The sequence below is a fragment of the Notolepis coatsorum genome, assembly GCF_963971535.1.
Source record: "Notolepis coatsorum genome assembly, chromosome: 16".
NCBI classification, from domain to species: domain Eukaryota; kingdom Metazoa; phylum Chordata; class Actinopteri; order Aulopiformes; family Paralepididae; genus Notolepis; species Notolepis coatsorum.
The window spans coordinates 40,409,350-40,429,151 of NC_140180.1; the positions used below are offsets into that span (position 1 = coordinate 40,409,350).

The window sequence follows — 19,802 nt, forward strand, 5'->3', positions numbered from 1 at the left end:
CTCGTCTAAACTGAATTATCCAGTTTCAAGTGTAAGGTCCCTTTGTAAACAGCTTTGATTCTTTATTCTTTGTATTATATACTTGTATACTTGTCTCGCATATACATTTGTTGCATTAGATCAAGTGTATGTGATTTGTTAATTTCATCACTTCCTGCTTTTGTCCCAGTGTGGTTATGGTTGTCACTGTCTGCTGACACACAAAAAAATACTAAGAGTCCTTGACTCCTTTGTTATCACATGATGTCATCATGTTCTTCTGCTGCCATTATCAGCAGCCATTTTGTGCCCCTCAAGAGTAAGCATTACATTTTGTTTACTTTGGGGACACAATATGGCACTCGTGAAAACAACACAAACTAGTTTTGACAGTTCAACCACTAACACTTGGCTGTCTCATACATTCAAACACCTCTTACCCTTAAAGTGAAGTGCAACGCGCTTCAGCCAAGTTTCCAATAAGAGGGCTTTGGTTCTCGACAGCAGAGTACTGTACCCATAAGAAAACCTTTCACCAGGGCACTTCAAAATAGACTACCCAAAGTAAGACACTGGAGCACTCATACCATCTATGTTTATTGCAGGGGGGGCGGGTAAACTAACATTTTGACTAGCGTCATCCTTAGAGTCAACAGACAACCTCTTGCCCTTCGTCAAACCTATCACTCAATGCTATTTATGCAAACATTTAAAATGCATTTTGATTTATTATTAAGATATAGTGCTTCTTTATCCTCCATTAATACATTTTATGCAACAACATTGTGTCAATGCTCTATAACACTCACAACTCATCTCATGCTACTTATTTGGTATACTCGTCTAATACACTACTGGACACTCACCTCCCTGTCCAGCAGCAACCATACTGAGTACTGACACACATAGTACAACATGAATAGAGTGACCATATCATCTGCAGTATATTGTTTGTCATGCTGGCCATAGTCATATACAATGTACAGTTGATTAAACTGTGTATAAGATGTATAAATCAGTACTACTGGGTGTAGTGCTATTCAGATGTATGTAGAGTTGTAATACCAATATGTACAGTCATACAGGTATAAAGACAGTATGATCGTAGTCATACTGACCAGCAGCGTAACTAGTAGATTAGGTCAGATATATAATATACCGGTAGTATCTACAGATATGTAAAAGGATTATGTGCAGGTATTTACAGACAGGTGGATATATATATATATATATATATATATATATATATATATGGTAAGAATATATAATTCACTGTATGCACTGTGAAGATATGTGCACCAGTGCCCCCAGGAGAAGTTCCTGTACATTCATACAGGTAACATTTAGCAGATAAAGGGTTTTTCTGAGTGTGACTGTTCATCACCTCCATGCAGGCCAAGCACATCACAAGCTGTTACTGGGGCGCCAGCACCACGGCAGCGGAGCGCCACGACCCCAGCCTGCCTTACCTGGAGCAGTATCGCGTTGACCTGGGCCAGTTCTCTCAGTTCTTCGGCTCGCTGGGCGTCTGGGTGTGCGGCGTCCACACGGTCACCCTCGCGGCGCGCCTCTTCCGCCTGCTAGACCACAACAAGGACGGCCTCATCAACTTCAAAGAGTTCGTCACGGGCCTGAGTGAGCAACTTTGTACCTCCGTTAAAAACCTCAAAAGTATAGACCTTTTCTATATTTGACGGTGTAAACGTTCTAAACGGGCCCAGGTTTGTTTTCCGTCTCAGTGTTCGCTAGCGCAATAGGTTGACGCAGAATAAACGTGGGCCCAAGCTGTTCCCCCTAGCAACGGAATTCTGCTGGAAGGGTCTACAGACCTGGAGTCACGTGATCGTTCTGCCTGGTTCCCGACGGGTTTTGCTCCTTTAGGGAGTTCAAGGTGGCTGGATTTATACAGTTCCACTTATTCAATTTGTCAGTTGATTATTTATGTGGCATCAGTTCATTAATTGAAAAATATTGGCACTTCTGTGGCAACAAGTTTTCACACATGTATGTATTGTTTTTTTTGGTCATTGATCTAAAGCTGTCATTTAGCATGTATTTGCAGATGGTCACATTTAAGACATTACAAATTTATGATTATTTGTTAAAGAACTGAAAGAAATGGATTGTTTGAGTAGTGGATTAGGAAATTATTTTGTCAATATCCAGTTATTTGCATGTGTGGTAAAAGCACTCGCCAGGTTTTGAAAGTCTGGAAATTCACCATCTCTTTTAGAATGCTTGCCCCTGAGAGAGACTTGGTACAAACACTAAGTAGTAATATTATTAGGCGGTAGTCAACGTGGTAAAAGAAGAGCAATAAATAATCATTTTCTGAAAATTGAGACCAGGAACAATTCATTATTCTACCATGGAAAACTTGTAGGAATCCTGCTTAATTTTTTTTTACTACAACAGAATGTATACGTAACATATTGTATCTCACTTCTATAATAAGTACAAGTTGTACAAGTACAAGACCTGGGCCCTCATTTATCAACGTGGCGTACGCACAGATATGTGCGTAACCCGTGCGTACGATCATTTCTAAGCAAAGTGTGGGATTTATCAATTTGAACTTGTGCTTGACTTTGTGCGTATATTTAAGCACAGGTCGGACCATGCGTAGTTGGCGCCCGTTGGTAGAATATATTATTACAACAAGGAAATAAGCTTCTGTGCATTAGTTTCAACACTGGCATGTTCTGTATGAACCGTAATTCATTATAGTTCATTGTAAAATAGCAACAGTAGTGTAATTATGGTCAAAACCCTATAAATAGCATTTGGAATAATGGGTCTTTATCTCCGAATGAATGCAGCATGGTTTATATAGCGTTATCGGAATATACAGGGTGTACTGACTGACTGCGCTCCGCGTAACTCAACTTGTTATTATTTTGCGCACAGACCGCAGAAACACGGGAACGTTTTGATTATATTTAAAAGGCTTTACGTTAAACGAAACAAGTGGAATTTCGAAGCTGTAAGCAGAATACAAGTCATATGAACACCCACGATATAGTGTTCTTCCCCTTCCTACTGTATAAGAAAGAATAAAAAACGCATTGCAATGAGACCAGGGTGTATGTGTATTACAAAACCCTTACAATAATGTGTCTTAAATGAATGAAAAGCATACATGCTCTGGACACAGAGCATATATCGTGTGGGTGATATGACTTGTATTATGCTTACAGAATTCCATGTATTTAGTTTTACAATGTCAAAGCCTTTTAATATAAATCAAAACGTTCCCGTATTTCTGCAATCTATGCGCAAATTTAATAAGGAGTTGAGGTAGATACACACTCGGAACGTATTACATGCTGGTATGCTGATAGACTCAGAGTAAACTATTATATGAATATGATATGATATAAGGTATACACTGGTCCGTCGCATACACTGGTATGCGCAAGTTACTGTTGCATAATGTAGGCTATGGCTGCTATTATATGTAATTCATATAGGCTACCTAATAGTATATGATTTTTAGAGGCATCTATTTTGTTGTCTGTATTATTAGGCTAATACCGACAACAACAGGGGGGGACCCTGATGTAAACAAGACAAACATCTTTCTCTGGTCTGCATCCCCTTAACAATTGTGTGTATTGAGCTGTACTGTAGGCTACTGTACCCATTCTGCAATCTGTTAATAAACTTTTCAATCAATCAATCAATCAAACCACCAACGCCAAACAGTGGTCAACGAACGGTCTTTATTAGTATTTTGAGCTGTCCAGGCAGAATTGCAGCAATGGTCTTAGGGAGCCGTTGATATCTGACATCACCGTTTACAAGTCAGCCTTTTATTTATCCCATAACACGCGTTGTGTCTTCTTGGTTCGGCAGAGCCTCAGTGAACAATCTCCCGTGAAGTTTCTCAGAGTTCCGCTCGGGTCAGTCCATTATTTCACATCCCATGGGGGGTGTTTCATCACTTTCATGACCATATATGGATAATCATGCACGAGCATTGACGGTAGAACAAAGAGGTATTTATCAACACGGAGGAGCGTAGGACCTGTGTACGCACGGTTGATAAATCCCGTTTTTTTTGTGCGTGCACACATTCTAAATGCTGTGCTTACGTATGAAAATAGAATACTTTCTAAGAAAAATTGATAAATGAGGGCCCTGGACTTTGCCCTGCGACTTGGAATAGCAGTGCTGTGAAGTCTAGTTGTGTTGCGTGTGGAACTGGATGACCTCTTGTGGCAGGGGTTGGGTTTGTCATGGTAATTGTTTATTTAAAGTGTTGACGTTAATTACAGTCTTGTCTCCCTGTAGGTGGGATGTACCACGGGGATATGACTGAAAAACTCAAGCTGTTGTACAAACTCCACTTACCACCAGGTAGGAAGATTAGACACACTTTTTGTATGTATTGATTTCCAGCAGGCTGTTGTTGTTATTGGCTAGTCGGCATCAGTCTGCTCTCGGCTCATTCTGTTGATAAACACAGCAACAGAATAAGGAGCATCAGCAAATGCAAAGGAAACGAGATAGCAGAAGTCTGCTAACACTCTTGTGACCCTTGCTGGGTGTGTCCATGTCCGTGTTTGTATGCACGCACGCACACATTCGTAGACACTAGGGCCTAAGAATATCATTAGAATATGAAGAGGTTGAAATGAGACAAATTCTAATTAAATTAGAATATTAACGATAACAATTTATATATTATTACCACATCAAAGCAGGCTTTGCACATTACAAGAGGTGACAATAAAGCTGACTTTGACTTCATTGTGTCTTGTATTAGTTATTATGGTCATTGGGCTGTGCTTTGTAACACCCATTTATTGGCTTATATTGCAGGCACATCTTTCCAAAATTACAAAATAGGGAACCAGTGATGCATGTTCAGTTCAACTCGTGTCAATAATATTTATTTAAGTGTTGCCGCTGTTTACGATATTTGTTTGTATTTGTGTTTAAAAACCAATATATTTTATCTTGTAGCCTTATGTCCGGAGGAGGCAGAGTCTGCGTTGGAGGCAACACAGTTCTTCACTGATGACGACAGTCAGGGTACACACACACACAGTACACACTCTGCAGAGTACACACGCTGCAGGGTACACACACACAGTACACACTCTTCACGGTACACACCTCGGCACACACTGCAGGGTACACACACCACACACTCTGCATGGTGCACACACAGCACACTCTGCAGGGTAAGAACACACCACACACTGCAGGGTACACACACAGCACACTCTGCAGGGTAAGAACACACCACACACTGCAGGGTACACACACAGCACACTCCGCAGGGTAAGAACACACCACACACTCTGCAGGGTAAGAACACACCACACACTCTGCAGGGTAAGAACACACCACACACTCTGCAGGGTACACACACCGCACACTCTGCAGGGTAAGACCACACCACACACTCTGCAGGGTACACACACCACACACTCTGCAGGGTACACACACCACACACTCTGCAGGGTACACACACCACACACTGCAGGGTAAGAACACACCACACACTCTGCAGGGTAAGAACACACCACACACTCTGCAGGGTAAGAACACAGCACACACTCTGCAGGGTAAGAACACACCACACACTCTGCAAGGTAAGAACACACCACACACTCTGCAGGGTAAGAACACACCACACACTCTGCAAGGTAAGAACACACCACACACTCTGCAGGGTAAGAACACACCACACACTCTGCAAGGTAAGAACACACCACACACTCTGCAGGGTAAGAACACACCACACACTCTGCAGGGTAAGAACACACCACACACTCTGCAGGGTACACACACCACACACTCTGCAGGGTAAGAACACACCACACACTCTGCAGGGTAAGAACACACCACACACTCTGCAGGGTAAGAACACACCACACACTCTGCAGGGTAAGAACACACCACACACTCTGCAGGGTAAGAACACACCACACACTCTGCAGGGTAAGAACACAGCACACACTCCGCAGGGTAAAAACACACCACACACTCTGCAGGGTACACACACAGCACACACTCCACAGGGTAAAAAAACACACCACACACTCTGCAGGGTATATTTTATATAATATCCATTCAGATAATATATGCTAGTGATTTTATAAATGCTGTGATAGCCCAGAGTGTGTTCGATGACGATCAATGAGCCGCTCTTTACTGTGATGATGTTGATGGCTGTCTGCTGCAGCACCTCCGACATGCCATAAGCACTGAAGGTTGTTACAGAGTTTTACAACATAGCATTTGTCTTATAAGATCCTGCATTATTACACATACACATGAGAATGAGTTTCATTTTATTGTCCACTATATTATGAGTTGCATCAAAAGTAATTTTGACAGGTGTAAAAACCTTGAGTTAATGTGGTTTAGTGATGCAGATGGATTAAAATGGATTTTTTTATTACAGGGTATTTGCACTTGCAGAATATTTAGAGAGCTTGGGATAAACGCACAAGAAAAGAACATATATGTGATGCATTTACTTTGACCTCTGATGGTGTGCACGGTGTAGCTTAGAAACCTTGGGAAGTGATTGTTATGTTCAATTGTTGTTTTTTGTGTTTTATAATCCCGTAAGGGATGGGTCGTCGGACATGACACGGAAATAAAATGTCATTCATTCATTCATTCATTCTCACACACAAAATAAGTGTGATATGTATAACTAACATGTGTTGCATCCCAGTGTCCTAGTCCCTTGGCATGTTCCTGTGCATAGGAAAACTACTGGACTCCTACCAGCACAATGGTCTCATCTTCCTCATATGGTCTTTTTCTCTTTCCCTTCTTGTCGGCCAACTGTCTAAATGTCTCTCTCTCTCTCTCGCTCTGTCCTCCTTTCCATTCCATTCTTCCACCCTGCCACTCCAGAATCTCCTTTCCTGTCTCATTTGGACTTCCTAGTGCAGCAGGAAGTGACTTCAGGTTTGTCTCTTTCTGTGGCTCAAAGATTGCTTTTGATCAACTGAGTGGCCTCTTGTCGTGGGTAAGGTTGTTGTAGATGAGAGGCTTAGGAGGACAGAAGCACACAGCTGGTTTGGTGAGGGGTTAGATGTCGGTGTGTAATGTCAGTGGTGAAAGCGTAGCCATGCGGGTTATTGGAGAGACTAATGTATTGTCATCCGAGTACAAGCTATACTTAGCTTCTAATCTATATTATATATCTATACTAAAATTAGACGTTTATAGATTAAAACCCACTGTTCTTATGTTACAATGAGAGCGATTGAGCATTAGGGGTGTAACGGTACGTGTATTCGCCCCGTGAATTTACGGTACGGCCGTCACGGTGCGGTACGTGCAGCTGTACGAAGAATACGCCTCACAGCGCAAACACACCAGTCGCACATGCAGGCACTCGCGAGATCCGTGCGAGAACAGCGCGTGTGGCCGAGCACACCGAGTCCGACTTCAGAGGAAGGCACATTTACATTGGAACAGCTGCAGGGTCATTACAATTTTATAGTTTTCTTTCGTTTTCTTGTTCGCCCAATAATGTTAACCAAATGAAACCAATGGAAAGAAACACACCAACATTCTCCCCCGCCGGACTCGAGTAGGGTAAATCTGCAGTGCCGCAGCCCCATACATTGCCGGACACACAGGCACAGCTGATAAAATAAAATAAAAAGAAACATACTTTTCCTATAAAAAATTATTCCATTTAATTATCTTAAATATAATATATAAATTAAAAGAAAAAGAGAAAAAAATTGAATTATATTAATAATTATTATTATACATTTTTTTTTTCTGTTGTACCGAACTCGCACCGAACCGTGACCCCAATACCGAGGTACGTACCGAACTGTGGCTTCTGTGTACCGTTACACCCCTATTGAGCATATAAAACATAGGAACAAAGCGGGGCTTGCAACTCACTTGTAGTTCCAGGGTGATTTTAATAAACAAAACGGGCAGTAGATGCAACGTTTTCGACCTTACCGGTCTTCCTCAAGCACCGGTAAGGTCGAAACGTTGCATCTACTGCCTGTTTTGTTTATTAAAATCACCCTGGAACTACAAGTGAGTTGCGAGCCCCGCTTTGTTCTTATGTATTACTGTTTTTACAGTTTGGCTCAGCACCAACAAACGGAGGATGTGCGTTATATTTTTCGGAAGAGCATATAAAACATAGAGCAGGATTTAGATTTGTTGTGAGACATGGCTTGTGCAAACTCAATGGCATGACGTCTAGTTGTGTTTGGTGTCTTTTTGTCAAGTTATATTGAATCCTGTCATTAGTCTTTAAAATCAGTATATGGACCATAATGGATCATAGCAGTAGCCACAAAGCTGATAAAAGCCTTACTAAACAGAGAGTAGCCCACCGAAACCTATTGGTGTCATTTTCATTTATTTGCACATATGATGAAAAGAGACTACCGTAAATGTTTTTGAAAGATTGGACATAGTGCAGGAGAGGATAGAGTCCAGAAAAGGCTTGATGATACCTCCCATCAAAGATCAAAGTTGCAAGACTAATCAGTGATACAAAATTAATAGAAATCATATTCAACATAAAATGCTGTGATGCATTACATGAAAATACAAGAAGTGTTATAATGTACATCATTCTTAATGAGGATAACCATAGTGATTTTTTTATAACAATAGTGTAGAATAGATGTTGACTGTAATGATACTAACTTAAATCTCTTGATCAAAACATTCTTTGTAGTCTCCCTTCCCCCCCTCTCATTTCCTCTTCAGTACCTTGTGCTCGTGGTGTGCTGAACACTAGAGCCCGACCAATACTGGATTTTTGAGTCCGATACCAATGTTTGTGTAAAACAATTCCGATGTTGATATATTGGCCGATGTTCAGACAAATCTTTAGCAAGGATCCCTCAAACTTAGTTCTCAAAGACTTGTGACAAACATATACTGGAGGTGTGGTATTTTACAGTTGAACAAGATTCATTGTGAATATGAATACTGTATATATGTGTGCGTGGCTATGTATGTGTATATTATAAGAAAGGCTAAAGTAACCTATTTGTACTGCAAGTTTAATATAACAATATATTCGCGCTAGCTTAACAAGATTGCCCGCTAGAGCCCTTTTAAGGCGGCTAATCAAACAGCGGGATATCTAACATGAACACCTATACCAATATATCGGTGATAAACCAATATCGGTCCATATTGGTTGGGCTCTACTGTACACAGCTTCTTGCTTTGACCTGATATCTACCGTCCCTATAATGACTTAACTCTGTGTGTCTGCATAGTGTCTGCGTTTTAGAAGCTGTAGGTTTTCTTGGCTCACCCACCTGTTCTGCTTGAAGTTGCATGACAGATTCTTACTAGTAGTAATAAACTCTATTCAAGTAACAAACTCACCAAGTCTCGTCGCCGTACAGTAGTACTATCCACCCCCATCGTCCCCCTTCTCTACTTGGCACCATGTACACTGGTCTGGGTGTTTCCAAGTGGTGTCACTGTGTTGTTGATGATGGTGGTGATGCTGTTATCCCTGCCTGCAGGAGACGAAGCGAGAGAAGCTGGTGAGGCTGGAGACGGTGAGGAGAAGAAAGGTAAACCTCCAAGGAAACAGAAAAAAAAATATCAGTATCACGTTATAACGTGAAAACTTATTGTTTTAACATAAAACGTTTCGCGTTATAACGTGATACCAACTTATCATGTTATAATGTGAAACATTTTATGTTAACACTTTCGCGACCAACTATTCAATGTCGGGGACCTGTATGTTGCCGTTAAAAGGCATACTGGGACTCCGAAGGTGCAGTACCGGCCATATCCTGCTAGTAGGCAGTAAACCCTGTTCCAGACCGGGTGCTACGTTTAAACCGTTCCGGGCGCTCTTTTTTAGTAATGGGAAACCTAGGGCTTCACTAGATCGCATTGAATCGTTTTCGGGCCCCCTGATCCATATGTTGTGGTGGGTTATGTCGTGGACCAGATGGGCATAGGATGGACCAGATGCCGATCAAATAATTGGAATATTCTTTTTGGAATACCACCGACCACAGGTAAGGACAATCTGACGTCAATTTAAGCTTGATCGTGCATGGTTTTCATACCCATCCCTCTGATCGGCGTGTGTTGTGGTAATAACGAATGCCGTTATTGGCAATCAATTAATCAGAAACCACCCCGTCCTATATAACAAGAGGTGCAAATCCAGAGCCTGCCGAATAATGAAAGACCCTCACCACCCCAACAACAGCCTGTTCAAGCTGCTGCGGTCAGGCAAACGCCTGCGAACACCAGCAACTAAGACAGAGATTTCGGCTCAGCTTCTTCCCCCAGGCCATCAGAGCCTTGAACACTGAACTCTCCACACACAAGCACACATTGGACACGCTCACACACTAGCAGCCACTTTAACATGAGCACACACACTCATGCTGCACACGCTCACACTTATGGTCACTTTAAAAAAGGAAAGGTCACTTTAAGAATAGTATAGTATCACAGGACCTAGCATGTCCTACCATGCTCTGTAAAAACTCATGTACATATACCGATATGCCCTACTTTGATTACTTGTATTATTGCACAATGTCGTTCTATTGGATTCTTATTACCGTAATTCCTCTAATAGTAACCGGATCTCAAATACAAGCCGGGTCTCTATTAATGGCCGGGTGCGCTCTTGAGCTAAGCAATTATAAGCCGGCCTCCTAATACAAGCCGGGTTACTAATATACTGAGCTGCATACTGAGCTAGTTACTTGATTTCACTTTGAAAACGTTGAAATGACCAGTGACCACCTGTAATTGCACTGTTTACTATTTCATACAGTACTTGGTTTCAATAAATGAACCCAGTACATTTTACTGGGTTCAAACTGACACAAAATGTTGATTTATTCATTATGATCCGTTTGAAAATTTTAAATATAGGCCTCCCTCTTATACAGGCCTCCTCCTAATACAAGCCTGGTACCCGCTACAGTTGAAACAAATACAAGCCGGGGTTACTATTAGAGGAATTACGGTATATTCTTATTATATTATGCACAATCGTTGCGGGCAAGACTTTTGTATACTTGTATGCCATGACAAATACAATTCTTGACTTGACTTGACTTGCATTCATGATGAAACATAATACCTATCATATGCATTTGATTTGAAAATAGTAGCGTGTCCAGGGACGAAACGCCAATGGTTTTAGTAGAATTCACGTTGCGCCCTATAGCCAGCCTCCCAGGAATTAGCCCAGATCATTCCGAAATTATACTTATATTCACCACAGGATAACGCGTGAACGTATTCATGACAAAAAATATATTCTTTTTTGCATCTTGAACGGAAGATAGTTACTGTCAAATGACCATGGTATTGTATCCATAGCTATAATATAAAATATAGATTTAGCTCTACAAATAAGGTGACACACAGTGAAATCAAACTATGTAATGAAAACCTGGCCTTGCTAGAACAGGATGGGGAAATCGAATGGCCCTGAATGTGTTAAAACAATAAGTTATCACGTTATAACCGATATATTTTTTCTGTTTCTGGTGTGGCAGCAATACACTTCCGTACACATCCAATATGGGAGTGCAAATCACAAGAATAGCTAGAAACTATGAACACCATTAGTTGACTTTACTATAATTTAATAAGACGGCAAATAAATGTTATTAATTGAAACCTTTTATTTATTCTTGAAAAGGACATTGAGGTTTTACCCTCATTTGCAATGACGTCGATTACAAATACAAACATTTCAGATCTATATAAAAGGGATAGAAAAATACATTTGCACAAGTAGGACAAATAAAGAGAAAATAAAGATAAAGAATTAAAAACTGTTACATACTGAGGTAGGGAGGTTTTGAGTGGGGTATTGATTTTTAGAGTGAGTTGAAGAGCATTCCAGGAAGCTGTTGCATCAAAACAAAAGGCAGATTTAGCCAGTTCAGATTGAACGTTGTCAGCTATGTCAACTTCAAGTGTATTTCCCCATACGTACGCTGAGCTAAGGTCATCATGTCACCTCCTGGTGGTTTCATATTCAGTCAGAAAAGACTTGAGCTCCCCATAGAGAATTATAAAAAACATTTATATTATGGATACAATGGATGAAAGGTTACAGTGATTTAATTCCTGTATAATCTTCCCTCTATTCTAATCTTCTTTGATTTAGATTGTGTGTGGGCTGTTAATAATGAAATGGGGTTTGTACAAGGTATAATTGCTGATGCCTTGTTTTTAATTGAACTGGGGTGTTCTCAAGAGTGGAACAAGACCCATCGGGGGCTTATTTTTTGGTACTGCCTCTCCACCGTACACTTGATATTGACCTAACAAACACCCACATTGGATCAAAACATGTTTATTAGGGGTGGGAATCATCAGAGGCCTCACAATACTAGAGTCACAATATTGTAATATATTAATAATATAATATGTAATATATATATGTATATATTGTCAACATCTGCAACAGAAATATATGAATCATCTGTTTTATCTAATAAGATAATGTTTGCAGGCTGTTTACCTCACTCCAATAATTTGTCTTGCAGTAAAATGGGATTGTAGAGCAAAAAATAAATATACAGTATATATATTGCTGTATCGACCCCCCCCCCCATTATTTATCATCACATAAGATGACATAAGGAAAAGACAACCAGCTTAATTCATTGTGTATAGTACCCTGACATGCACAATCTGTTTAATGTATTTTTTGTTGTTGTTTGTTTTCTTGTTTTCTGGGGGAAATGGTGCCCTCTTCTGGATGAAGCCAGCATCACCTTGTGGAGTCTTACTATACCGGGCTGTTGTTGTGGCATACTTGAAGCCGGTAACCACATACTCTTGACAACTCGCCACTCTATCTGTGTTTCTGTGTTTTCAGAGGAGAAAGTGAAAGACTACAAGTATTACCTGCGGATGTGGGCCAAAGAGAAGGAGCCAAAGAAAGAAACCATCAAAGACCTTCCCAGGATGAACCAGGTACTAAAGGAAGTGATTAGACATGTTGTAGTATTACTATATCACACCAAAGAATACGGATAACTATATATTGGCCAACAGCGCGGCTACATGGATAGAGCTCCAGACTTGTTGTCCAGCAGGTAGCACTCTGTCCTCTGGATTTGTCAGTAATAATGCCCCTGTTATGGTGATGGGGACGCCTGTAGCTGTTCCGCAACCGTTCCTACTTCCGGGGTAGGCCTGATTGGCCCCGACAGGCACGTGACCCGCCGCGGCCACGCCCCGCGGCAGCCCCAGGAGCAAGCGCGCTACTGCTGGAGTTCGCTTCGCCTTTCACATCGCTGCCGTTGGCGAAAACAGACAAATTAATGACTAATTCGGTCAGAAATAACGTTAGTAAGCACTGCTTATATGCTTATTATGTCTGCGGGGTACAGTAAACGTTTCTCCCGGTACATTCTGAAGAGCACACCGCTGTATGTTGGAGAACCAGCGGTCTTCCTCACTCGAGTGAGACTGGCGCCGTGCACAGCTCAGCCCTGTGAGACGCTTATGTCTGCGGGGTACAGTAAACGTTTCTCCCGGTACATTCTGAAGAGCACACCGCTGTATGTTTGAGAACCAGCGGTCTTCCTCACTCGAGTGAGACTAAAGCCGTGCACTAAGCATTTTGGATAAAAGTATTCTGTACTTCTGTATGACAACAATGTATGCCTTTCAAATGTTAAATGATTAAATGATACACAGCGAAACCAAAGCTCTCGCCTCTCATCCTGTTTTCGGTTCTCCAACATACAGCGGTGTGCTCTTCAGAATGTACCGGGAGAAATGTTTACTGTACCCCGCAGACATAAGCGTCTCACAGGGCTGAGCTGTGCACGGCGCCAGTCTCACTCGAGTGAGGAAGACCGCTGGTTCTCCAACATACAGCGGTGTGCTCTTCAGAATGTACCAGGAGAAACGGTTACTGTACCCCGCAGACATAATAAGCATATAAGCAGTGCTTACTAACGTTATTTCTGACCGAATTAGTCATTCATTTGTCTGCTTTCGCCAACGGCAGCGATGTGAAAGGCGAAGCGAACTCCAGCAGTAGCGCGCTTGCTCCTGGGGCTGCCGCGGGGCGTGGCCGCGGCGGGTCACGTGCCTGTCGGGGCCAATCAGGCCTACCCCGGAAGTAGGAACGGTTGCGGAACAGCTACAGGCGATGGGGATGGGGACACCGTACAGCTGCGAGTGCCGTCCTTCGCATGAGACGCTAAACCAAGATCCTGACTGAATTTGGCTGTTAAAGAACCCAGGGCGCCTATGACAAAGAGTAAGGGGGTTCCCCGACGTTCCTGGCCACATTCCCAATCAGGTCTCCGACATCAAGGCCACCTAATCACCCCCCCCCCCCCCTTAATTGGCTGATATCAATCCCTGTGTATGGCAGCCATTGAGCCTGTGTAGCCCAGTGGTGGTGAAGGAGGCAATTTCCACCTACATTGTGGGAGCGCTTTGAGTGTCTAGAAAAGCACTATATAAATGTAATGATCATACGTTGTCACTCAAAGATTGGAACAGTCCCAGGTACAGAAGTTGGTTAATGGCACAAACTTGCAAGCGAGTCTAAGCTTGTCCTTTGCACATCTGTCGATCAAGACGTTTCTGAATAAGCCAAGGAACTTGGTCTTAGATGGTGAGTGATTCCCTTGCTGTCTCTCTCCAGGAACAGTTCATCGAGCTGTGCAAGACCCTGTACAACATGTTCAGTGAGGACCCTCTGGAGCAGGAGTTGTACCACGCCATCGCCACTGTGGCCAGCCTGCTGCTGCGCATCGGAGAGGTGGGCAAGAAGTTCACCAACAACGGCTCCAAGAAACCAGACGCCAACGCTCAGGCCCCAGCTGCCCAGGGCCCCGCCCCGGCGGTCCCCAACTCCGAGTCCGAAAAAGAGGACTCCAACGGGGAAGGAGGCCCGGGACAGTCCCAGGTCTGCAAGGCGTTGGCCGAGGCCCAGCTGGAGACGCCGCCCCAGCAGACGTCCGACGAGGAGGCCAAAGACGACACCTCGGTGTCCTCCTACTCCATGGTGAGTGCCGGCTCGCTGCAGTGCGAGGACATAGCCGACGACACGGTCCTTATTGGCTGTGGCGACCAGAGGAGGGGCAGCGTGCTAGACGGTGATTGGTCCATCACCTTCGAGCAGGTGCTGGCCTCGCTGCTCACCGAGCCCGCCTTAGTGGACTACTTTGAGAAGAAAAGTGACATTCAGGTAAAAATGGCTGCCTGCAAGGCTCAAAGGGGGGTGGAGAGGCAGATTAGCTCATCCAGCGACTATGAGCTGTCTCAGCATTCTATCTGAGAGAGGTCCTGGAAATCCTCCCCACTCATCCCCTCTGAAACCAACCGTGTCTCATATTAATCATCACCCTTCATCGTCTTGAGTAACTGTCAAGCTTGGCTTCACACCTACATTTATTGGGAACTATGGAACTTACTACTCCGTTTTGTCCTTTTTATTTGACAGAAACAGACATGCCTATACTAAAGAAAATATGTATATATACTACACATTTGCATAAGGAAAACTACGTTTGCCTATGGGTCAGTTTGGAACTCGTGGCTCTTTCCGGAGGAGTCCCTGTAATAAGGCACGTATGTTGTACTGTAGAATGTCCATCATTTTCTCGATATTTTATGAACATATATGCATTTGACGTATTAATGTATCTTTTATCAGTGTGCCCTTTTTAACGTTGCTTTTTGAGCACTCTGCGGACCACAATCGGAAATAATGGGAGAAAAAGCCTTTTTAATGTGAGGTTGGTGGTATGGTCAGGCTGGAGAACTGCAGAACAAAAGCCCTGCCTTACAAAACGGTCTAGATAATACTCAACTAGCCTCAATGCTCCATTTGGGAGATTTCCTTTTTTTCTGTTTTTAGAGAAGTCTTGATACTTAAAAAAAAAAAAAAAAATCTAAATTCTATTAGTGATACTACCTCTTGAGTAACATGCTCCGAGTCTATATAACTGGTGAGTCTAGAGATATACGTGGAGATTCTTCACACCATGCGAACGGTCACCAACTGCTGCCCAGAGAGGAGCATGGCCTTTGGGTGACGCATCAGCCGTTTGTTTCTAATTAGGCTCCGTTCGCAACGTTTGCTCAGTACGTCACGTGCAGATTCCTCGCCACCTTCTGGAGACACCCTGTCATCTCTGGAGACACCCCGCCATCTCTGGAGACACCTCGCCATCTCTGGAGACATGTGTGGCATTCTATCTAGAATTACGCTAACCATCAAATAGTTCAATTCACACAATTTCCTTGTTTTCTTCAAAGCAGATGTGACCGATATATTCTGCCGCTGTGGTCGCATTGAAGAGCAAACCGGTGACTTGCTTTTCAGCGAGTGATGGTTACAAAGTCGATAACAGAATGGCAAGAGCGTCCGTGGACGACGCTGTCTCCGATTTTTGTTTAAATTACGTGCCGAGCGCACCTGATTTACATCAGGAATCCTTTATCAGGTGATTCCTTTAATACACAATTAACCCTCCTTCCGCACAGAACGTAACAGTGTGTGCGGATCACTGACTCGATTCTGTCAACAAGTGTCTCAAGCATATATTTTATTATTTCCTGATGTTTAGATGTAATTCGTTTTTTTTTTGCCCAAATGGATGATACCTTACCTAGATTAATTCCATTGCCATTTCAGTATCAAAAACACTTTTTTTTAGAGGCATTAAATATGCTTTCTGTTGTTTTGAGTAGTGCTTAATAAGCCCCTGTAAAATGTTGCTGCATATCATTCTTTGTATTTTATATATTTTTAAGCTTTAACTAGTTGGGCTGTGCAGTGACAATAATAAGTCTATATTCACACAAAGCCATTAGGAAAACAGTGTAACCTTCTCAAAACGCTCACAACACCGGGATCGCTCATTATTTTGTTAACATTTTAAACACACAATTGATTTGTTCCATTTTAAAAAGTATGTTGTTTACTAACGACAATGATGTTTTGCACAAGGCCACTTCTGTGCAGTTACGTAACGCCCGCTATGATGAATAGTCACTTTTGCATGCATTTGGCCAGAAACAGCCCCTTGCGCTTCTTCCCTGTTCTGCCCCTCACATCTCAAGTTTGTATATCTGAAAGGCTGTGTCGCAGACTGCATCCGTGTGTGTGTGTGTGTGTGTGTGTGTGTGTGTGTGTGTGTGTGTGTGTGTGTGTGTGTGTGTGTGTGTGTGTGCGTGTGTGTGTGTGTGAGAGTGACTGACTGCAGTGTCCGGTGAGTGAGTGGAGAATCAGTAGATTAGGTGCTGGCGCTGTCTTCTATTGATCTCCTGGACTTGACCTTCACAAGACAAAACAAGTAAAGCGGTGGCGTTAGCTTGGCCTCTTGTGCATCTACCAAGTAGCACAACCCTAGAATGACCAAAGGTTTACTGCCCCAAGTAGAGCTACGTAAAGTGAACTGGGAGTTTTGTCTCGTGCCCCTCCCCTTGAATTTACAGGTGAAATACTATACTAGGTATGTCAGCACTTTGTCAAATAGGCCTCTAAATAGTTTTATACCCACTTTAGATGATCACAGTGTTGCCGTCTGGTGAGAGCACCAGTGCCCCTCAGCTCTTCAAGTTAAATGTAGCTAGATTGTAAATATAACGCTGGCGCTCATTGTGTATACTTTTGCACCTGCCTACGTTTCTGCCAAGTGATGAAGACGCTAATGAAAAGATAACTTGTGTTTACTTCACATACACACCTTGCTAAATGTGAAAAAGGACTGACAGTTGTTTTCAGATTTGTATCCTCAGATAGGCCATTATGCAGCCTGGTGTCTCCTTGTGTTGTCCGTCAATAACTATAATGTCCTCACTGTATCACAGCCGCAACATGTGGCTAACTATCCATGTAACAGATTTATTTATTCACAAACCTGCTTTTTAAATTGTCATTGATCAGTACTGTACTATATTGTGTAATAAAGACTGAATGAAAGTAATTTTTGAGGATCTTTCTGTTCCAGGACCAGTGTGCATACATAGAACTTGTCACCAACTTAGTCCTGCCTGCTCCTCCATTACATAAACCCTAGTCCTCTGCTCCTCCATCACATCAACCCTAGTCCTCTGCTCCTCCATCACATCAACCCTAGTCCTCTCTGCTCCTCCATCACATCAACCCTAGTCCTCTGCTCCTCCATCACATCAACCCTAGTCTTGTCTGCTCCTCCATCACATCAACCCTAGCCATGTCTGCTCCTCCATCACATCAACCCTAGTCCTGTCTGCTAAATCACCAGAAGAGGCCAAACAGTGTATAGTATACCATAGGTTGTACTTGTACAAGTAAAACACATTGTTAAGATATCAGAAATACTTCCTCCTTCAAAAGGTCTGCCCTTGCTATTGGATCAGTGAATAATAGTGTTTAAATTATTTTACTATTTATTTTACTTATTGTATGTGTAAATGTTGTGATTGGCATTGATTCTTCCTCTGTTCTCTGGGGCTGGCATAGGTTAGCATGTAAACAGTTTCACCCAAAAAAGCTAGGACCAATACAGGAAAAAGACCCCAAGAGTCTGTGAGCAGGGGCGGAAGATGACTCACAGGCAGATTACCCTGTTACAGACCATGGGACGGACAGGACTATGCGTTGGATGAGCTATTCAGTGAAGGACAGTGTCACGGACCCGTCCTCTAGAATTAGAAACTAATATAGAGAACAGCAATCAGTGGAGCGGTAGAGGGAAAGAAGCTCCAGATCTGTCCTTAAGCCTGGCAGAAAGTAACAACAGTAAAAGGCCTTAGAATCCATCAGGGAATAAAGAAGTGCTTGGTAGAGAGAGTGCAGGCTTACCGCATTGATCGGTACTTCAAGTCAGTCAAGTCAGTCCAGTGACAGGTAGAAAACCACAGTTGGCAGGATATCAGTAACCCTGTCACTGAGGAGGAGGGATGTAGATGGTACTGAGGCCAGTCTGCCGGTCAGAGAGAATCTCGAAGTCAACTTCCTGTCTGTTGTTGCTACGCAACTACGGCTTGGGGGAAACATTCACCCCGGGTACATTGTGTACGCTTCATTTAGTGCAGAAAACTGATTGGAAAAGCGGCGAATTAAACGCAATCAAGGGTCATTTTCTTCAGTGCATCACAATGCCAAAGAGCTGCTGTGTTACGTTTTGTACTAATAACTAAATCAAAAATCTAAATCGCAAGTTTTATATAATACCAGCTGAGGCATCACAGAGGAAAAAGTGGCTGGCGGCTATCAAGAGGGAACATGTAGGCGCAGACGGGAGAGTCGATCAAAGCAGACACTGGTCATCCCCAAGTCAAATCATACGTATATCTGCTCTACCCATTTCATAACAGGTGAGAATAAGGAACAAATATTTATATCTTAAATTAATTATTGGCTGTGAGGCTGTAAACAGCGGATAAATGTTAGCTGGTAGCTACTTCGCCATATAGTCCATTCTCAGTGTATGTGCACTGGAGGCTTCAAGTAGCCTACATGCCTTTTTCATGTTTATATGTTACTACCATTTAAAAACTGAGCTCACTTTTGCTGGTACACCTGTTGGTTGTCCCCTACACTAAGACTACGACTATGCTTGCACTTCATGGTACCAAAGCACCTAAAAACTAAATTACAAACATCACAAAACAAACTGGTCAGACTACTGCTTGACCTCACTCCTAGAACCCACCTCACCCCTGCCCACTTAAATTTGACAACCTAAGATGGCTTAGAGTAGACGACAGAGTACAGCAACTTGCAATGGGCCTGGTCTACAAGATACACTACACGACTAAGGTACCCATGTACATGTCAAATTACTTCCCAAAGGTCAGTGAATACCACGATCACAACACCAGAG

The 19,802-nt window shown here is 42.7% G+C and overlaps 1 protein-coding gene across 2 annotated transcripts in view; it reads left to right on the forward strand.

Moving 5' to 3' along the window:
* Nucleotides 1-17,078, forward strand: part of tbc1d9b (TBC1 domain family member 9b) — a 46,411-nt gene extending 29,333 nt beyond the window's left edge. The window contains exons 17-23 of one of the 2 annotated variants that reach the window (XM_084332529.1): nucleotides 1,374-1,614; nucleotides 4,273-4,338; nucleotides 4,948-5,016; nucleotides 6,862-6,915; nucleotides 9,480-9,530; nucleotides 12,836-12,933; nucleotides 14,627-17,078. In XM_084332529.1, the coding sequence (XP_084188655.1) occupies nucleotides 1,374-1,614; nucleotides 4,273-4,338; nucleotides 4,948-5,016; nucleotides 6,862-6,915; nucleotides 9,480-9,530; nucleotides 12,836-12,933; nucleotides 14,627-15,262 (1,215 nt within the window). In that variant the 3' untranslated portion in view covers nucleotides 15,263-17,078. The remainder of the gene's footprint in view (nucleotides 1-1,373; nucleotides 1,615-4,272; nucleotides 4,339-4,947; nucleotides 5,017-6,861; nucleotides 6,916-9,479; nucleotides 9,531-12,835; nucleotides 12,934-14,626) is intronic. The other variant, XM_084332530.1, reaches the window with a different exon arrangement.
* The last annotated feature ends 2,724 nt before the right edge of the window (nucleotides 17,079-19,802 follow it).